Source organism: Clupea harengus, chromosome 2 (assembly GCF_900700415.2).
Source record: "Clupea harengus chromosome 2, Ch_v2.0.2, whole genome shotgun sequence".
Lineage (NCBI taxonomy): Eukaryota > Metazoa > Chordata > Actinopteri > Clupeiformes > Clupeidae > Clupea > Clupea harengus.
In genome coordinates this window covers 26,544,593-26,561,087 of record NC_045153.1, presented here as the reverse complement: position 1 = coordinate 26,561,087, position 16,495 = coordinate 26,544,593, and the positions used below count along the sequence as shown (strand labels likewise).

The following is a 16,495-nucleotide window of genomic DNA, read 5'->3' as shown; positions in this document are numbered from 1 at the left end:
CAACTTTTAAAATTCCACAGATATGTAAATGTAGACACCCAAAGCCTTTTGGAGTAAATTAGGCAGATCCTCTCTTACGAATTTGATTTTATTTTTCTTAAATCACTTAAAAGCATAAAAGGATTTCAACACTCTGGAGTTTGAAAGACAAGAGCAAGGATTATCTACAGGAGGACTATAAACAGTCAGCCAGGTTACAGAAAATGGAAATCATGATAAGCCTCCCATTACCATTCATTTGAATGTCAGATTATATAATAGTACGCAATAATACTGCTATTCTTAGTTACAAAAATACTGGATTTATTTCGATTTGCTCAATATAATATAGCCTACCAGTGCTGAAAAATGTCCTGATGAGCTGAATAATTTATTGCCATACTCACAAAAGGTACAGTAGCAATCATTTAAGACATGAGAACATATAAGTCAAGTACCACTCTTTTCTCAAGTCCTTAAAAAAACATTTTACAAAGTGCAACACATTAATAACTGAACTGGACAGTCCCACAAGGTGCAAATAACACTGAAATGAAATCTGACAAGGGAGAGGATTGCAGACATGGCACTTAATTGTTGTCACAATATAAAACAGAAGTAGGAGAAAGACAGAAAAGGGATGTCCATGAAGAAAAAAAATCATCACTGAAGGATGTTACATACAGTAGGAATGTTGTTTGTCCAAGTTAAAATAGTCATGAAAAGAGCATAAACATATAACTTCACACATGCCGTGTGACTCACTCAAAACTACAAGACCAGAAGGCCTCTGTTCAGACCCTAATTTGGCGATAACATTTCAAGTTTGACAACACGGCTGACACGATGACACAAGCCTACTTATACCAAAGAAAGCATCAGCACTGAAACACCTGGCAAATAGAAAAACCTATGAACAAAAATCAGTATGCTATGGCAACCACTGTTTACCATCACTAAAATCACTATACCCTGCAAAAACTGTAAGTTAAACTAACAAGGACATATTTACCAAATTAAAAAAAAAGAACAAAACAGGGTAGCACTACACTACAACTGAAATGTGCTCAAATAAACACACTCACTTAAGCCTCACCAAGCCTTTTAGGACTGTTATTGCTGCATACACACTGTGATGGCTATGGGCTGGGAGCCATCTTTGCCATGGCCTGAAGCAGGGCAACACTTGGCTCAACTCTGTCGAAGCTTGAGTTGGGTTCTAACGGCATCCCACTCTGGAGCTGAGATGCTAAGGCAGACATCCTCAGGATCTGAGCGGCAGTGTCTCCACTCCTGCAGTATGCTATAACACATACCTCTCACACAGCTGCTCCTCATTCACGTTCATCTGAACAACCTCTCCAAGCATACTGTGGCAGGCAAAAGTGCACTGTTTAAAACAGACGCATGGCTTCTTTCTCGCCATCTTTTTCCTATACCCAACAGAAAACCAAGGTTGAGTTTGTGTTTGATTTGGAGGTTATTACTACTATATTATTCAGTGAAATGTTTCATTTCCGAATGTCATTTTTGCCGATCCACATGAAAGGAAATAGAGGTAACATGCAATGCTTAATTCCCATCTTTCCTAAGTTGGGTAGATGTCATTGCACATGGCGTACCTGTACACTTAAAATCATGCTTATGTCTTATGGCTATGGCTAGCTTCTATATAAAAGGCAAGTATTCTCGCAATTCCAAACTGCTGGAACACTCCTCAACTGCACTCCTGTACTTCTCAGGAAGACTTGTATCTGTCGAGGATGAAGCCGTCACTGCAGCATGACAAGGATGGGTCCTCCTGACTAAGTGACCTCAGCAGAAGCATAAAAACACTGAGAGGGTTTGCTGAGGTCACTCTCACTCATCTGTACCAACATGATTTTTTTTGGGGGGGGGGTGCTCAGTCAGTCTGGGTTGGCTTGGACAGATTGTGATCCTGATTTACTTCTTTATGTCTTAATCTTACTTTATAAATCTAAAGAGTTTAAACCAACTGAGGTACTAATGAAAATAAAAGGTCATTGTTCAGTCAGAAATGTACTAAAATTCAACTTAGAAGGGGGAGGAAAAAAATAATGGAAAAAAAATATTCGAAGTTAAAAATGAAAATATAAAAAGACAAGGCAATCTCAGTTATGGCCATTTATGATTCTACTTAAATAATTAACCTTTTACTATCTACAGAAGCATTTGGCCATTTGTACACAGTGATTCCTTAATGTACCCTCCATTATTTTTCTACATCTGTAAAAAGAAGCGTATTTACAAGATTTGTACAGCCAGCCTATCAGAGTGTTCAATCTCTAAAAATCAGCCAATTCACTGAAACCAGAATACCTGAGTTTACAAAGCAACAAAATGTGTTGAGCCAGCTATTGTGGTTCCCTATACATAAAAAGCCAGAGACAGGACATTATTTGAACCCCGATCACTGACCCTTTTGTACAGAACCTCCTCCCTCCCCCACCCCCCCCAAAACAGTGGATTCAGAGGTAAACACACTCCCAACAGGAGTGCCTTACAGCAGGTTGATCAACCCAAAACAGTGGATTCAGAGGTAAACACACTCCCAACATGAGTGCCTTACAGCAGGTTGATCAACCCAAAGCTCAGAGGCAGCTTGCCAGCGCATCACTCCACCTGGACGCCGGCTTCACAAGAAAAACAAAAAACACACAACTAAAGCGAACGACAAGCTCAACGTTTTTTTTGTTGCTGTGAGTGAATGAGGAGTCTCCCTCCCTGGGGGAGAGTTCACTGGGGCTGTTGGTCCAGGATGACGCCCTGATGGCTGCGACGCCAGCTGAAGCAGCCACTCAGCGGGATGACGAAGACAACCTGCAGGAGAGAGAGAGAGAGAGAGAGAGAGAGAGAGAGAGAGAACACACACAGGGGTTAACCTGGAGCTACGAGCACAACCCGAGCACAGTTTCAATGTTCAGTACCATATCTGTGCTCCCCCCTCTCACCTCCGAAACCTCTCCTCCAGCTCAGCCACCAAGGAGTCGGAGATGCCGGGGCAGGCCTTCTCAGCCAGGAGGACGGCCTTGTGCAGCGCCTCCAGAGTGGCCTTGCGCGGCGCATCCAGACCCTCTGGTTTACCGTTGCTTGCCTGGCCCCGCTCCTTTAACTGGGAGGAGATCGAGAGGAGAACAGCCTCAAATAACCGCCTTCAGTACTAGTTAGGGGACCACACCAGGGGCCCTCACGTACAAACATTTGCCTCTGCACAACAATGTAGTGTACGCCACCTTTCACGCTCACAGTTGGATGCATCAAGAGTGAAAGGAATGTGAAAAGGGCTCACATGTGAAAACTATTACTGCTCGGAATTATTTACACAGTATTGCCACATGGGCCTTATTGGAAATAATAAACACATCAAGGTGTATGCGGTTAAATAAATGGACATGTAAGCATGCACAGATGCTACGCGATGCAGAGTCGAATAGCAATGGCAGCTTTAGCCTTATTAGAGGTTATTGCCTAAAGGCAGAATTGCTGTGAAAAGGAAACGTGTAGTTAGACACAGCGCTGGTTTTCTGTTCCGTGATGATGACTGGTTTATCAACCGTTTTAGATTTCTAAGAATTCTCCTCTTGCAAGTCTGTGCTGAATTGGGTCCAGCTTAAGAGTGCGATGCTGCCAAGAGTCTTACAAGTCCCTTACAAGTGCGTACCACACTGGGCCTCTTGACAGTAGGAGCATTCCAGAATGAACTGGCAGGTGTATAAAGTTCTGATGTGGTTGACAGGACTAACATTGAAGTGAAACTTGCAGCTCGAGCCGTTTTCCCCAAAAGAGGTTGAGAGATCGACTGCGCACACACACAGAGGCATCGTCGGAGGTAGAATTTGACTTTGTTATTAGAAAGCATTCTTATTCCATCAACGTGTAAATGATCTGTGATGCAGAAATGCGACTGACTAATTTGGTGGTAAGGTGGCCTGGACCAACTTCCCAACTTCACCTATCCTAAGGTGACAGGGTGAGTGATCGGGGGGTTCTCGGGACAGAATTGATCTGATGTTGGAATTTGTAAATTTATGCCTGCAGTAATTTTGATCAATTGCTCCAACTGACTATCAAAAGACCGTGGTTATCATGTTAAAGACATGACCGCTAAGCATCCTTGTCAACTCCCAGACTGGCTGAGGATTATGTGACTCTCTGACCCCAGCACATTTATAGCCAGGGGTTAAATTGGGATTTGGAATGTAGGGTGGCTCTGATCTTGGTAGCCATAGGTACACCTGCGTGTGTCTGCGCATCAGCACAAAATATTTGTACTTACAAAGACCTCCATTTGAGTAAAAATCACACAAAATCTTACATTTTAAGCATCACTGAAACAAGTTATAGAACAACATCATTTGACAGACTGAAGATAAGATACAATAAAGCCTCTCTGTGAGTACACTCTCCTGTGGATCAGTATGAAATAAAGCATCTCTGTGAGTACACTCTCCTGTGGATCAGTATGAAATAAAGCATCTCTGTGAGTACACTCTCCTGTGGATCAGTATGAAATAAAGCATCTCTGTGAGTACACTCTCCTGTGGATCAGTATGAAATAAAGCCTCTCTGTGAGTACACTCTCCTGTGGATCAGTATGAAATAAAGGAATGGTGGCGTCAGGCTATAGGAGGAGAAGATATTAATATGAATTAATTCATATGAAGGAACCAGTCTTTTTAATAAATGCATTAAAAGGGAATTAGTCTACAGTGTACAATATTAAAACACACAGATATTAATGATGCTATAGTTAGGAAATGATCAAGCTAGCTTGCATTACCTAGCCATGGCGTTTGAGTTGCTCTGTTCTATTCTTCTCAAACCACGCAAGCTAGCTCGACAGTTAAACTTGACCTTGCCAGCATAGGCTTCATTTTGGTATGAATTCTACACAAGGGGTTTGTACACGAGGACTCTGGAGAGTGAGATAAGGAATTTGCATGCACTCAGAGTTTGTATTTTAGGGTATATTGCATTTGTCTGCACAGGACAGAGCATTCTGGGATGTGGTGATCGAGGCAGAACTGATTAAGAAAAAGAGCAAGTTTTACCTCAGCGATTATTGTGGTCAGGCTCTGTGAGAAAGGCCTCTCTGGACTGTCCGGAGGCTGTGAGAGACAGAGAGAGAAAGTGATTAAAGCAAGGTGTTGAGACTACTAAAAATCATTCTGAGGCGATTAGGGCAACTCTTTCAAGTCTCTCATTTACAAGTACCTGGGGCCACCACTGTCCCTTCAGTCCATCTAATACCAGCAGGCCCTCAAGCTGTCTCACCCATCCCCACTCTAACCACTCAACCGCACACATGAGCTCACACTGCTGCTCTGGAGTGAATGACACTGACACTGACACGACACTGGGGCCAGAAAGTGTCTCCATGACACAGCCAAGCCTGTAAACCACTTCCTGAAAAACATGCGGCTTATATAAAAAGCGCCCTTTTAAAAGCCACCACAGATTACACTCGCATTCACTCAGGACCGTTAGCAGCAGCCTCATCACAGAAGGCTAGCAGACAAACTATTATAGCATTTCGTTTGGTCCTTCTTCTATCTAGGTCAATCCGTTTTCGAGGCTTGTCGTGCTGCAACATGCCTGTGTGTATGTGGGGTGTGTCTAGAAACATGCCTGTGTGTGTGTGGGGTGTGTCTAGAGACACACTGACAATGCTGATGGCTTACCATCAGTCAAAGTGGAGGATCATGAGGTGAAACACTGAAGCGAGTCACACTAGGTTATTGCATTACCTTGTTTGCCTCCTGCTCGTTTAGCTGGGCCAAGCCAATGAGCAGCTCCTTGGGATCCTTGATGGTGTCGAATGCCCAGTTATCATCTGCGGGGTCTTTACTCCCAGACTGGTCCTGCTCTCTGAGTGAACCAACAATTCATAATGTAACAAGGAAAGCAGCGATAATGCAATTCTCCACAACTGACAAGACTTGAGTGACCACAGGTAGTGTGACTAAGACTCTCATGGCACATCAGTGCTGCTTTCTACATCTCAGTCTCTTTAAACCTCAATAATTTGACTTCTTAGAGTATTCAAAGTTGATATTCTAGATAAACACCATATGAAAGGGTCTTTTCATAAACATGATAATCTTCAATCTAACCTTTTTATTAAGAATAAAATAAGAAATTCTCCCTGCATGTAAGACTATTGCTCTAGCTCATTACTGTGTGCATTTGCTGTCTTTAGCAATAGCATTGTTAATTAAAGGCTTAATAAGGGACTGGTTAATATTAGAACTACAGATCAAAGTGCACTATGACAGCATAAAATTACAGGCAAGGGAATACGAATGAATGCCTCATTTCTAAAAGCAAGTTTGCCTATGCTAGTCCCAGTACTTCAGGACTTACGAATCGGAGTCCTCTGAGCTCGATTCGTCTCGTGACCGCTCAGCCTTCCACCTCTTGTTTTTGTCGATGAGCTCCGTCAGAAATGACGTCTTTTTGGCATGACGTATGAATAGCTTATGTTTCAAAAGCTCTTTGGCTGTGGGCCTCTGGGGAAATATTCATTAAAGAGAACAACTCTGAGAGGAGAACAGAACACTTAAAAACAATCATGAGTGATATTCATACATCATTAACTTTGAAAGCAAACATGCGTTGTTGTGCAATTTCAGGCATTTTTTAAAACTCTGGCAAAGTCACAGCAAACGGCTTATGATATTTGGCATTCTGTGTTAAGAAAAAAAAGAGGTCACTCACAAAGCTGGGCTCTTTGTTCAGACAGGCTTCTACAAAGTCTTTGAGGGGTTTGCTGTAGTTTCCTTCTAGCGTGGGAGGATTGGTCTTTGGGATGAGGAACAACACCTTCATGGGGTGCAGTTCAGAGTGGGGCGGTTCTCCTTTGGCCAGCTCAATGGCCGTTATGCCCAGAGACCATATGTCTGCCTGCAAAACACCCATCCATGAACAATAAATCACAGAATTCAATTCAGCCACCAAATAATCAATACAATAACATAATAATCAATATAATCAACTGTTAAAGGCCCAAATGTGCAAAACTCAAAAGTGCAAATCTGAGTCAGCTGCATGCTCACAGTGAGTAAGCCAACATGAGATCTGAGTCAACAGAGGCCATGGGTCTTTGCTGTTTGGGGGGGGGGGGGACATGTGCCTGAAATTAAAGCCTTTTCCACTGCCTTTAGTTCTGCAAAGAGAACCTACAGCAGCAGATGAACTCCCTGCCAACTCGACTGATGGGCCCTTCCACCTGAGGGCCAAAAGGAGGAGCAACCTCCGCCTCCGCCATCCAACCACTGTGGAGCCGCCAACCCTTCAGACCGCACTGCAGCACATGAGTCATCAGCTGTGGCTGCTCCCCATGGGTCTCCTGATGACTGCGTCACAGTCAGCCCTGCGCTACACTGCACCATTAACGCTCACCCTAAAGCAGCGGTTTCCTTCATGTACGCAGTACTTTAACCTTTGCCCACAATCTCTTCTATTCCATAAAGGAAAGAAACTCATTAACTCATAAAATGTCAACTCTACTAACAAGCAATTCCAGAGTCATAAAGGCGTCACTCACCATTACCTGTGTGTGTGTGTGTGTGCGCGTGTGTGTGTGTGTGTGTGCGTGTGCGTGTGCGTGTGTGCGTGTGCGTGTGCGTGAGTGTGTGCGTGAGTGTGTGTTTGCGCGTGCGTGCGTGCGTGCACAGCGTCACAAACAGGTTTCGCTCATCAGCAATTGTGCAGTCAGAATGGGCGGGGATACCTATATTGGCTCATTTCACTGACACAAAGCAGGGCGCAGTAATAAATAAATGGGTTCAGTAATAAGTGGATGTGGCAATGATGTCATTCTTTACCAGCCAATCATAATGATTTGACCTTATCAACGTTCAAACGGAGCTCAGTATTTGCCCTACAGTAGAGCAAACAACACATTTCTGGTGGCATGTGGTGGATTTTGCATGTTGCCAGCCGTGTTTCCCATCAATGACATTTGAGTCTCACCTTTAAGTCGTACGCTGATTGCTGGATGACCTCAGGCGCCATCCAGAACGGCGTGCCCACAAACGTGTTCCTCTTGATCTGCGTGTCAGTCAGCTGGCCGGCCACGCCAAAGTCAGCCAGCTTCACCTCGCCCTGCTCGGACAGCAGCACGTTGGCAGCTGCATGGCACCAGATACAGTTACGAGATGAGAGTGCAGGAGGAGAGAGAGAATATGAAGGAAACTAAAATCAGATTGGGATGAGTGAACTACATAAAGAGGAAGAGAAACAGAGACAGCAGCTGAGTTTTGCAGGAGAGCACAGCTGTGTGTCTGTGAAATGTCGGAAGCTGTACCTTTGATGTCTCGGTGGATCTTCTTCTCTGAGTGCAGGTACTCAAGCCCCTTTAGGATCTCACGGAGGATGGTGGCGATCTGGGACTCGTCCAGAACCCCAGGCTCCATCTGGACCAAAAGGAGAAGGAAAACTTGCATTGATGAATGTTTGCATGGAGAAGAGTTCCAAATGAATCTCCAGCTCCCGCACGCACGCACGCACGCACACGCACGCACACACACACGCACTCAGGTGCTACGACCTTACCAAATCTAATGCTGATCCACCCCCTAAGTATTCCATGATGATCCATAACTTTGTGTCCTGCAGAAGACAATACAAGGAGGTCACATTTTAGAAGGAATATTATTAACATGGGTAGATGCTCATTTCTGAAAGGATATTATAAACATGAGGAGATTTCTGCCTCTGGCCTGATGTCTAACTTGTCATTTGTAGGAGATCAAAAATAAATTGCTCTAATATGTTTAAGACATCCATCATGCAAAATGCCATAAAAGCTCCACTTTCAAAAGAATTTAGTGTGTCAGGCAACCGTTATACAACCAGCGTTATTGAATTACAGTAAATCACTTCCAAAAATAGCAAGGTAGAGATGCAATTGTTTCTAAATAAACCCCAATCATGTGACATTGCATTTGGATAAACAGGGTTTGGAAATGATATCAGAACATGAAACAGACAGGCCGCTGCCATGCTGGGGGGGTGAGGCCTGTGCTGAGGCCTGTGCTTGCACCTTTGTGGCGCCAAACCACAAGAGTTATTTTTGCTTTCGACAACGAATGACCTAAATCCAAACTACGTTAGTGAAAGAGAAACTGATGGTGTACCACGCAGCGCTAGTGAAAGCTAGGTGTGCCCCGTGAGTCAGATCTGCTCCAAAATTAGTTCTTCAACTTCAACTCTCCACCAGGTTTCATGAAAATCGGGGCAGGTTTTGCTAACAAACAAGCACACCAACCAACGAACGAACAAACAAACAAACAAACAGACAGGGGTGAACACATAACCTCATTAGTGGAGGTAATAAGAAGACAGGAACCTGCACTGCTGGGTCTATTCACATGGGATCAGCCAGAACCAGTTAGGATGTGGGGCACAATTAACACAAGCACTTAACCCAGCTGCCCTCATGGACTCAAGCCATTTCTGCCATAAACTCATAATGAGCAGGAGACAGGGAGCTGCGTTCTCCCACATCTGCCTCAGTGTGTCTCTCCCCCTAGTCATGCACCATTTAAGTGGCATATCTAGACATGGGCTCAAACTCATAAGCTACATGACAATCAGGTGGCAAATAAATGATAAAGCTAATGACAGAGCAGATCACAGTTTTCTTATTTTACCTAACCTATATATATAGGCAAGTATATATATATTATATTTTATTATTATATTATATATTATATTTATTTATTTTATCCTAACCTATATGGAGCAAGTATAGCTGAGAGAGGCGCTTTCCCTTAGCATCACCACCATCAACGCTCATGGTACGCCACCATAGCTTACAGTGCTAAAAGGCACAATGCAGAGGTTGCTACACCAGCTCTGACATACTACCAATGTGAAATCCAGAGACCTGGCACTGACTTGATCTTAACTGGTTAAAGTTTTAACACAAAACAGGCCAACTGGAGGGGTTTATGGGAGGGCTGCAAACAGCCATAAACAATATGAGCAAAAAAAAATTCCCCATGCCAGACATGATTGCTCAATAAAGCTGATTTGATTATCACGTTAGTTGCAACACTGGAACTGCAGAAGCCCTGCTCAGCCTTTACAAGCTGGAGCTGGGTGGCAATTTGAGAAAGAACCAGACCAGAGGGCAATGCTCAGTGGCTGTAGATCTCCCTGGCAACAGCTGCTACCCAGGGCCAAACAGACAGACAGACAGACAGACAGACACCCAGCTGGCCAGCCTTCCCGCCTCACATCCGAGCTACTGCACTTGGGGAGACATTATGGTCTAGAGAGCTGTGCTGAGGTCAGATGTTTTTACTGCAGTGTTTTTTGCTTACCATTAGCAGAAACTGACAATTTAGAGTGCCTTGATATATTTCTCTACTTGAACACTATGAAGTTTCCCTCAGGCGTGATGATGCAAATACAAGTAATGCGAAAACAGAATGGTCATGTCAAAATTCTGCTTGACATATTAGTGGTTCCAAAACAGAAGCCAACCCTACTATCTGTACAAATTCTTTAGTGGTCTTTAGTGGCAAAAACAATGGTCTCCTAGTAGTACCCTGTGTCCATGCATTGTGCAGGAGCTACGCATCCTCCCAAAAAAAGGTTTCACTGATCCTGGGCTTTACTTTATGGTTCAACCATAAGGTCAAGCGGATGGAGTATGCTGACCTTCAGGTAGGAGCCATAGTACTTGGTGACAAAGGGGCTGTCACACTGGCTCAGGACTGTGATCTCCTGCTGAATGTCCTCGATGTCATCCTCCGCCTCCTCCAGGTCGATTATCTTAATGGCGATCACAGACTGGGTGCGTTTATCGATGCCTTTGAACACCTCCCCAAAAGAGCCCTTTCCGATCTTCTCCAGCTTGGTGAAGAGCTCCTCAGGGTCAGTTCTGTTATTACACTGGAGAGAAAAAGGCCGGTGAAGTAACAGTGACTGAACACACATGACACATTCACTATCCGTTGTACTTGTGCAATGACAAATAAATATATTCTATTCACAATACCAGAACAAATGTTTCACTAGTGAACACCACAAGCTCCATCTTACTGTGGCCTTTCTGTCTGAATGAAAAAGAAAACATAACTCACTTGCATTTCATGCGATCATACCCACAACAGCATGTTACACATTCACCTTATGATACTGTCTTCAGCTTAGCATGTTACACATTCACCTTATGATACTGTCTTCAGCTTAGCATGTTACACATTCACCTTATGATACTGTCTTCAGCTTATCTAGGCCTACCTAATCTAGAACAAGATGAATCAGTACCCAGACACAGCAGCCCCTGGGCTCAGATAATAGCAAAGATCAAATGTTAACATGAAATTCATGTTTTCAAGTCCTGAGTGCTTTCGTGGCAACTAACAACACTCATAGAGTGAACCGTCTGAGATGTAGAAAATGTGTTAATGTGTGGGCAGACATGCAGGTTTGTACCATTTATGACATCGGATAAATTTGGCCCAATGTATACAAAAAGTTCACCTGCCACAACACAAAGATCAGTTTTTATCATATCACAACATCACAAACTAAATTGAAGATGCTGCCAGCACTAAATTTGTCGAGGGGCTAGCTTTAGAAGAGCCTTTCAATTGCAGGATAGAATGCTGTTGATGAGGAAAATCAGGCCTTAAATCCTCCAGTGCACAAGACAAAGTCTGGCAAAGCCTTTCAAGTCACTGGATGTCTGAACTATACATAGCAATCCGTTTCAAATAAGCCAAATTGCCAAAGCACCTAATTCAACAGTACAGTAGTCACAAATTCATTCTGATAACTAGTAACATTATCAAAATGATCAGTGCAAAATTGCTTAGTGTACTGCACTCAAATTAGATTTTGATTAATTGTAGCATATGCACAAAAAGTTGTCAATAGCAAATAAACTTGCCTGGGATGAGCAGCATGAATCACCACAGTTCTAAAGACCTGTAGTTTGCTGCTAGTCAATTACTCGACTAGTTGAATAGTGCTATATAATTGATACATTTCAAGATTTAAAGTTTATGCACTAACCATGCTTAGTATGCTTGCATAAAAACAATCATAAAATATTACATTCAATGCATTAATACATTAACTGATGTATTTATTAAATAGAGTTTTAAAAACATTGTTTCCAAATAGCTCTGTTTGGTTTAATGCAACATTTAGTGGACTTTCTCAGTATCACATTCACATCACGTCATCCAGGGCTGACCTGAAGAGGGGCATCAACAAGGCCAAGCACAGCCACAAGCTAAGGATGGAGGAGCACTTCAAGAACAACTCCGACCCCCGACGCATGTGGCAAGACATCCAGGCCATAACGGATTTCAAACCCACCAACACCACCACCCCCAACCAGCGACGCCTCCTTCCCTGATGAGCTTAATAGCTTTTATGCCTGCTTTGACAGGGACCACAGACCGTTTGCCCTCTTCCTTCTGGGAGGCGCTACAGGTCTCCCGTTCCCGGACCAGCAGGTTCAGGAACAGCTTCTTCCCTGCGGCTGTAACCCTGCACCACAGTGATAGCTCCCCCCCACCTTCCTCCAGTGACTGTACTTTCCATAACTTATTTATTTATATATTACCACTATACGTACATTCTCTAAACTTTACTGCTTTTTTGCACTTCTGGTTAGACACTAAACTGCATTTCTCAGTACTTGTACTTTAGATTAGATTAGATTAGATTCAACTTTATTGTCATTGCACAGAGTACAGGTACTGAGGCAACGAAATGCAGTTAGCATCTAACCAGAAGTGCAAAGTAGAAGAGTGCAGAGTATGTGCAAATGGTAATATAAATATAGATAAATAGGGTATATACAGTATGACATAAGATATTAGTGGTATGAGCAGTAAGAACATGAGCAGCAATAAAGGTGATTAGTGCAGGGTGATTAGTACTTGCAATGACAATAAAGTTGAATCTAATCTAACGTCTGAGCAATGAGAACATAAATGGGTCCAGTACCGTGGGCTTGTGGACGCGCGCACAACCACACCTCTGCTGAATAAAGTCCTAAAGGGAAACACTGGTGACACTTTGATGTTAAGCATAGGGTATGAAAAAACAATCTGTGGCAAACGTGGCTCATTGTGTTGCTAATCATACTTGGTTTTGAACTAAAGTTAACCAAGTCTCTTTCCGCAGGGCTGATACAAATACCACATAGCAGATGTGCGCCCACGCTGGTCAACTCGGCATCACTGCCATCCAGTTGATGACCCTCTTAGCAGAGGCCAGGATTTCCAGAAGTTCTCCTAGATTTAAATGTTTTCCGTCATGCTGTCATGCTGTAATCCCCCTGTCATTTATAGATAGCTTTTGTCTTATTACAGCAGCTTAATCTAGCTAATTCAGAGATCTAGAAAAACCTTTCTTTCTATACCTAATGATCTAGTTAATCCTTGCAACAACTTGCTATATTATGTAACCAACTAGCGCCAATAACATTAGTTGGCAACTATTTTTAATGTTGATTTTAGTCCATTAAGTCGATTAGTTGTTGTAGCTCTATTTGGCAGTCCTACTTTTGAGATGGAGTTCAAACCGAGAGTTTCCTACAACTATGAAGGACAAGTTCATGCAATTCAATGGAGGAGTTAGAAGTTGGGCTGTAAATTAAACATCACCATACTACAGACAAGACTGCCAGTCTTCCCAGTTTAAAAGGCTCTACAATGGATACTGAATGTTCAGACGAAACAGCTTATTCTATTCCAGTCTTCAAAATGATTCTATCAGACATCTCTTTATCCCTGGCATCTGCGATGCTTAAAGCAACATGTCTAACTTGCTAACTTCTGCTCACCTGTCTTACTACATCAGGTCTGCTCGTGTGATTTAAAGCATCTAAAAAAGGTGGCTGCGTCTGAGAGGGAGAGCAGAGGGCCGACAAGAAGAGAAAACACTGGGCCCTGTGCCCGCTGTGCCACCAAAGCGGTCACCCAGGTGAAAGATATCAAGTTGAGTCAATCCTCCATTGTTGCGAGTGGGAAAGACAACAGGGCTGCTGTGAGCGTGGATTCCACACGCTGGGAACTTGTGAGTCTATTTCCTCAGTCAGCAGGTTTGCAGCGGCTGCTAAAGCTGCCCCAGCCTCCCTCTGAAAGCATCTGTTTGATCCTCTCCCAGCTGCACTGTCTGGGTGTGCCAGGGGGCTCCGCACATCCAGCTGTGATGAAAAGACCTAGCCTACTTGTGATCTCCAAGCTGATAACCACATCACCTGTTTAGATATGTCTCTGCTTTAGCTTTACAGAGATCAACTGCCCAAAGTTCTCAAATGTAAAGGCCCTGGTAGTAGGCAGTAGAATAATTAACACCGTTTCAAATAACAAGAAATGTTCATTTGTGAGATCAAGAACTACATAATGCATCATGCTGATATTAGTTTACAGACTAGCACTTGCCTAACCATCAGACACGACCATATCAGATGTACCTGTTACATCACTTGCAAGTACTGTATATTACACACTGCTTGTGGCTTCAATCCAGGATCAAATCCATCTATGAAATGTTCTATTAGATTGTTTCTGATATTCAACGGATTGAGCAAGAACAAAGCAAGAGGTCCCCCTCCAAGGGTGCACATATATGGACCACTGAACAAAATATACCTTCTTTGTGCAAAAACTTGCTGCGGAACACAATCTCCTTCGTCATTCATTTTGTGGCCAATTCAGCTTTGATTTGGAGATTTCTACTAAATAGCTGTTTGTCTGTTTCAACTCACGGCAGATATCAAGCCCAAATCAGGCATGATTGGTTCAGCAACAAAAGGCAGCATCAGTTTTGCTTCATTCAACCCAGCTTCATGTTGAAAAGGCCACATTAGGTTACATTTCTACACATCCAAAGCTTTGTGTTGTGGGCAAGCCTAGGCCTCAACACAATTAGTAAGCAGAGTTTGCGTTTGGCTTTGTGACTGTTATTTAGGGTAACATTCAATAAAGCATTTACAGAGAGAGATGGTAATTGACTGAATTTAAAGCGTAATACAAATTGAAATACACTGAGTACTAAGTTACTGCAAATGACTGGAGATGCTTCTGTTCATTACGGTTTCTTTACCCTATCTTAAAGCTATCTAGCTAGCCATCTTTTCATACCTTGCTTCCTCTACCGAGGCTGCCAGGTATCCCAACATTGCCAGAATCGCTAACAGGCTGTTCTGGTTTCAAGCCTTCGAATAGCACCAGCTGGCAACAAATTTAAATTGGGAAAGTCCTCTGCACGATGGTGCTGTCCAGAAAGTGTAGGTTTTGGCAGAACAATTTAACTCGTCTAGCTACTTATTAATTAGGCTAACTTATCCACTAACAGCTCAGACATCCACTTGAAGTTATAGTTAACACCAACTAATAAGTAACGTTAGAGTTTGAGTTATAAGGCAATTTGGGGCATTATATTGCCGTAGATTGGGAGTTGAGACCAGACAAATACCCGACCTGACACCGCAAGGAACAGTTTCAACATCAGAAGTGTTGGCTTACCTGTATCCCTGACAGGCCGCTCTGGGCAGTGGAATGAGCCATGTCGTCTGTGGAGAGCTGCCAAAAGTGCAGTGCCAAATCCGAGAAAGGTATAAACGGAAAAAAATTTCAACTTCCTTATTTAATGTTACGACGTTTTGAGATTCTGGATGGAGAACCACATTCCAAACTATAACGATTCAGCCAAAAGCTACTTAATCCTTAACAATTTAACCAACGTTAAAAGCGCTTGGTGAGTTACAATAATACGTTATATCTAGCTAACGTTAACTTACCAAATGAGAATAAGAATTGAGCTCGTGTTGGGATAAACAGCAGCAGGTACTGCAGTCCTCGCTGAAGTTAACAATAACAGTTTCAAGCGGGCCTTGCACGAATGTAAAGCTGGAGAACCCCAAACAATTTCACGGTTAGCTAAAACTAAAGACGTGAAAATAAGCATAAATTGTACCTTGCTAACGGCTGAGGCTAAACCAGAGATGTAACGTTAAGCCCTACAAAGTTGACTTGCTCACCGCGGATGTTATTGGGTACCAAAAAGATTAATGTTTCAGTAAATCAACCATTGTCCGCAATATTACAACGGTATAGGCCAACTTCGGAACAAGCCTCTTACCCTGTTAATTATTAACCACATCTGCTACTTGCAGTTATCATCTAATGTATACTAAGTTAGCTAGCTAGATAACAGCCCCGGCTAAACAAGATAGCTTGCAAGCTAGATAGCCAGCTAGCTAACGTTGCTTGATGCAAATTCCTCGCTGCCTCGCAACTGGCCACTGAATTCCCAGTTTATGTCCAATAATTCTATTCTCACCAGTCGAAAGGACAGCCTTATTATTTTCCCCCGCACATGTCTACAGATAAATTATTACCGCAAGTATAAACACTACAGCCACTTTAATGCTCTGTTATCCTGTCTAGATCACTTTCTCCGAACAACCTCCGCCATCTTGAAAGCTGTCAAATTGACATCAAGGCGGAGCCAT

The 16,495-nt window shown here is 43.0% G+C and overlaps 1 protein-coding gene across 3 annotated transcripts; it reads right to left on the bottom strand.

Moving 5' to 3' along the window:
• Positions 1–74: 74 nt before the first annotated feature.
• stk24a (serine/threonine kinase 24a (STE20 homolog, yeast)) lies at positions 75–16,491 on the bottom strand. Of its 3 annotated transcripts, none has more exons than XM_031559017.2 (13): positions 16,022–16,491; positions 15,782–15,890; positions 15,507–15,563; positions 10,672–10,905; positions 8,557–8,613; positions 8,309–8,417; positions 7,975–8,132; positions 6,718–6,903; positions 6,364–6,509; positions 5,748–5,868; positions 5,052–5,108; positions 2,952–3,112; positions 75–2,820 (listed from the first exon to the last, which is right to left on the bottom strand). In XM_031559017.2, the coding sequence occupies exons 3-13, from the start codon at positions 15,546–15,548 to the stop codon at positions 2,799–2,801; spliced, it is 1,293 nt and encodes a 430-aa protein (XP_031414877.1). In that variant the 5' UTR covers positions 15,549–15,563; positions 15,782–15,890; positions 16,022–16,491; the 3' UTR covers positions 75–2,798. The 3 variants fall into 3 exon arrangements, with proteins under 3 accessions (XP_031414877.1, XP_012691784.1, XP_031414890.1); XM_012836330.3 differs by having other exon boundaries at positions 16,123–16,491; XM_031559030.2 differs by having other exon boundaries at positions 16,324–16,491.
• Positions 16,492–16,495: the final 4 nt, after the last annotated feature.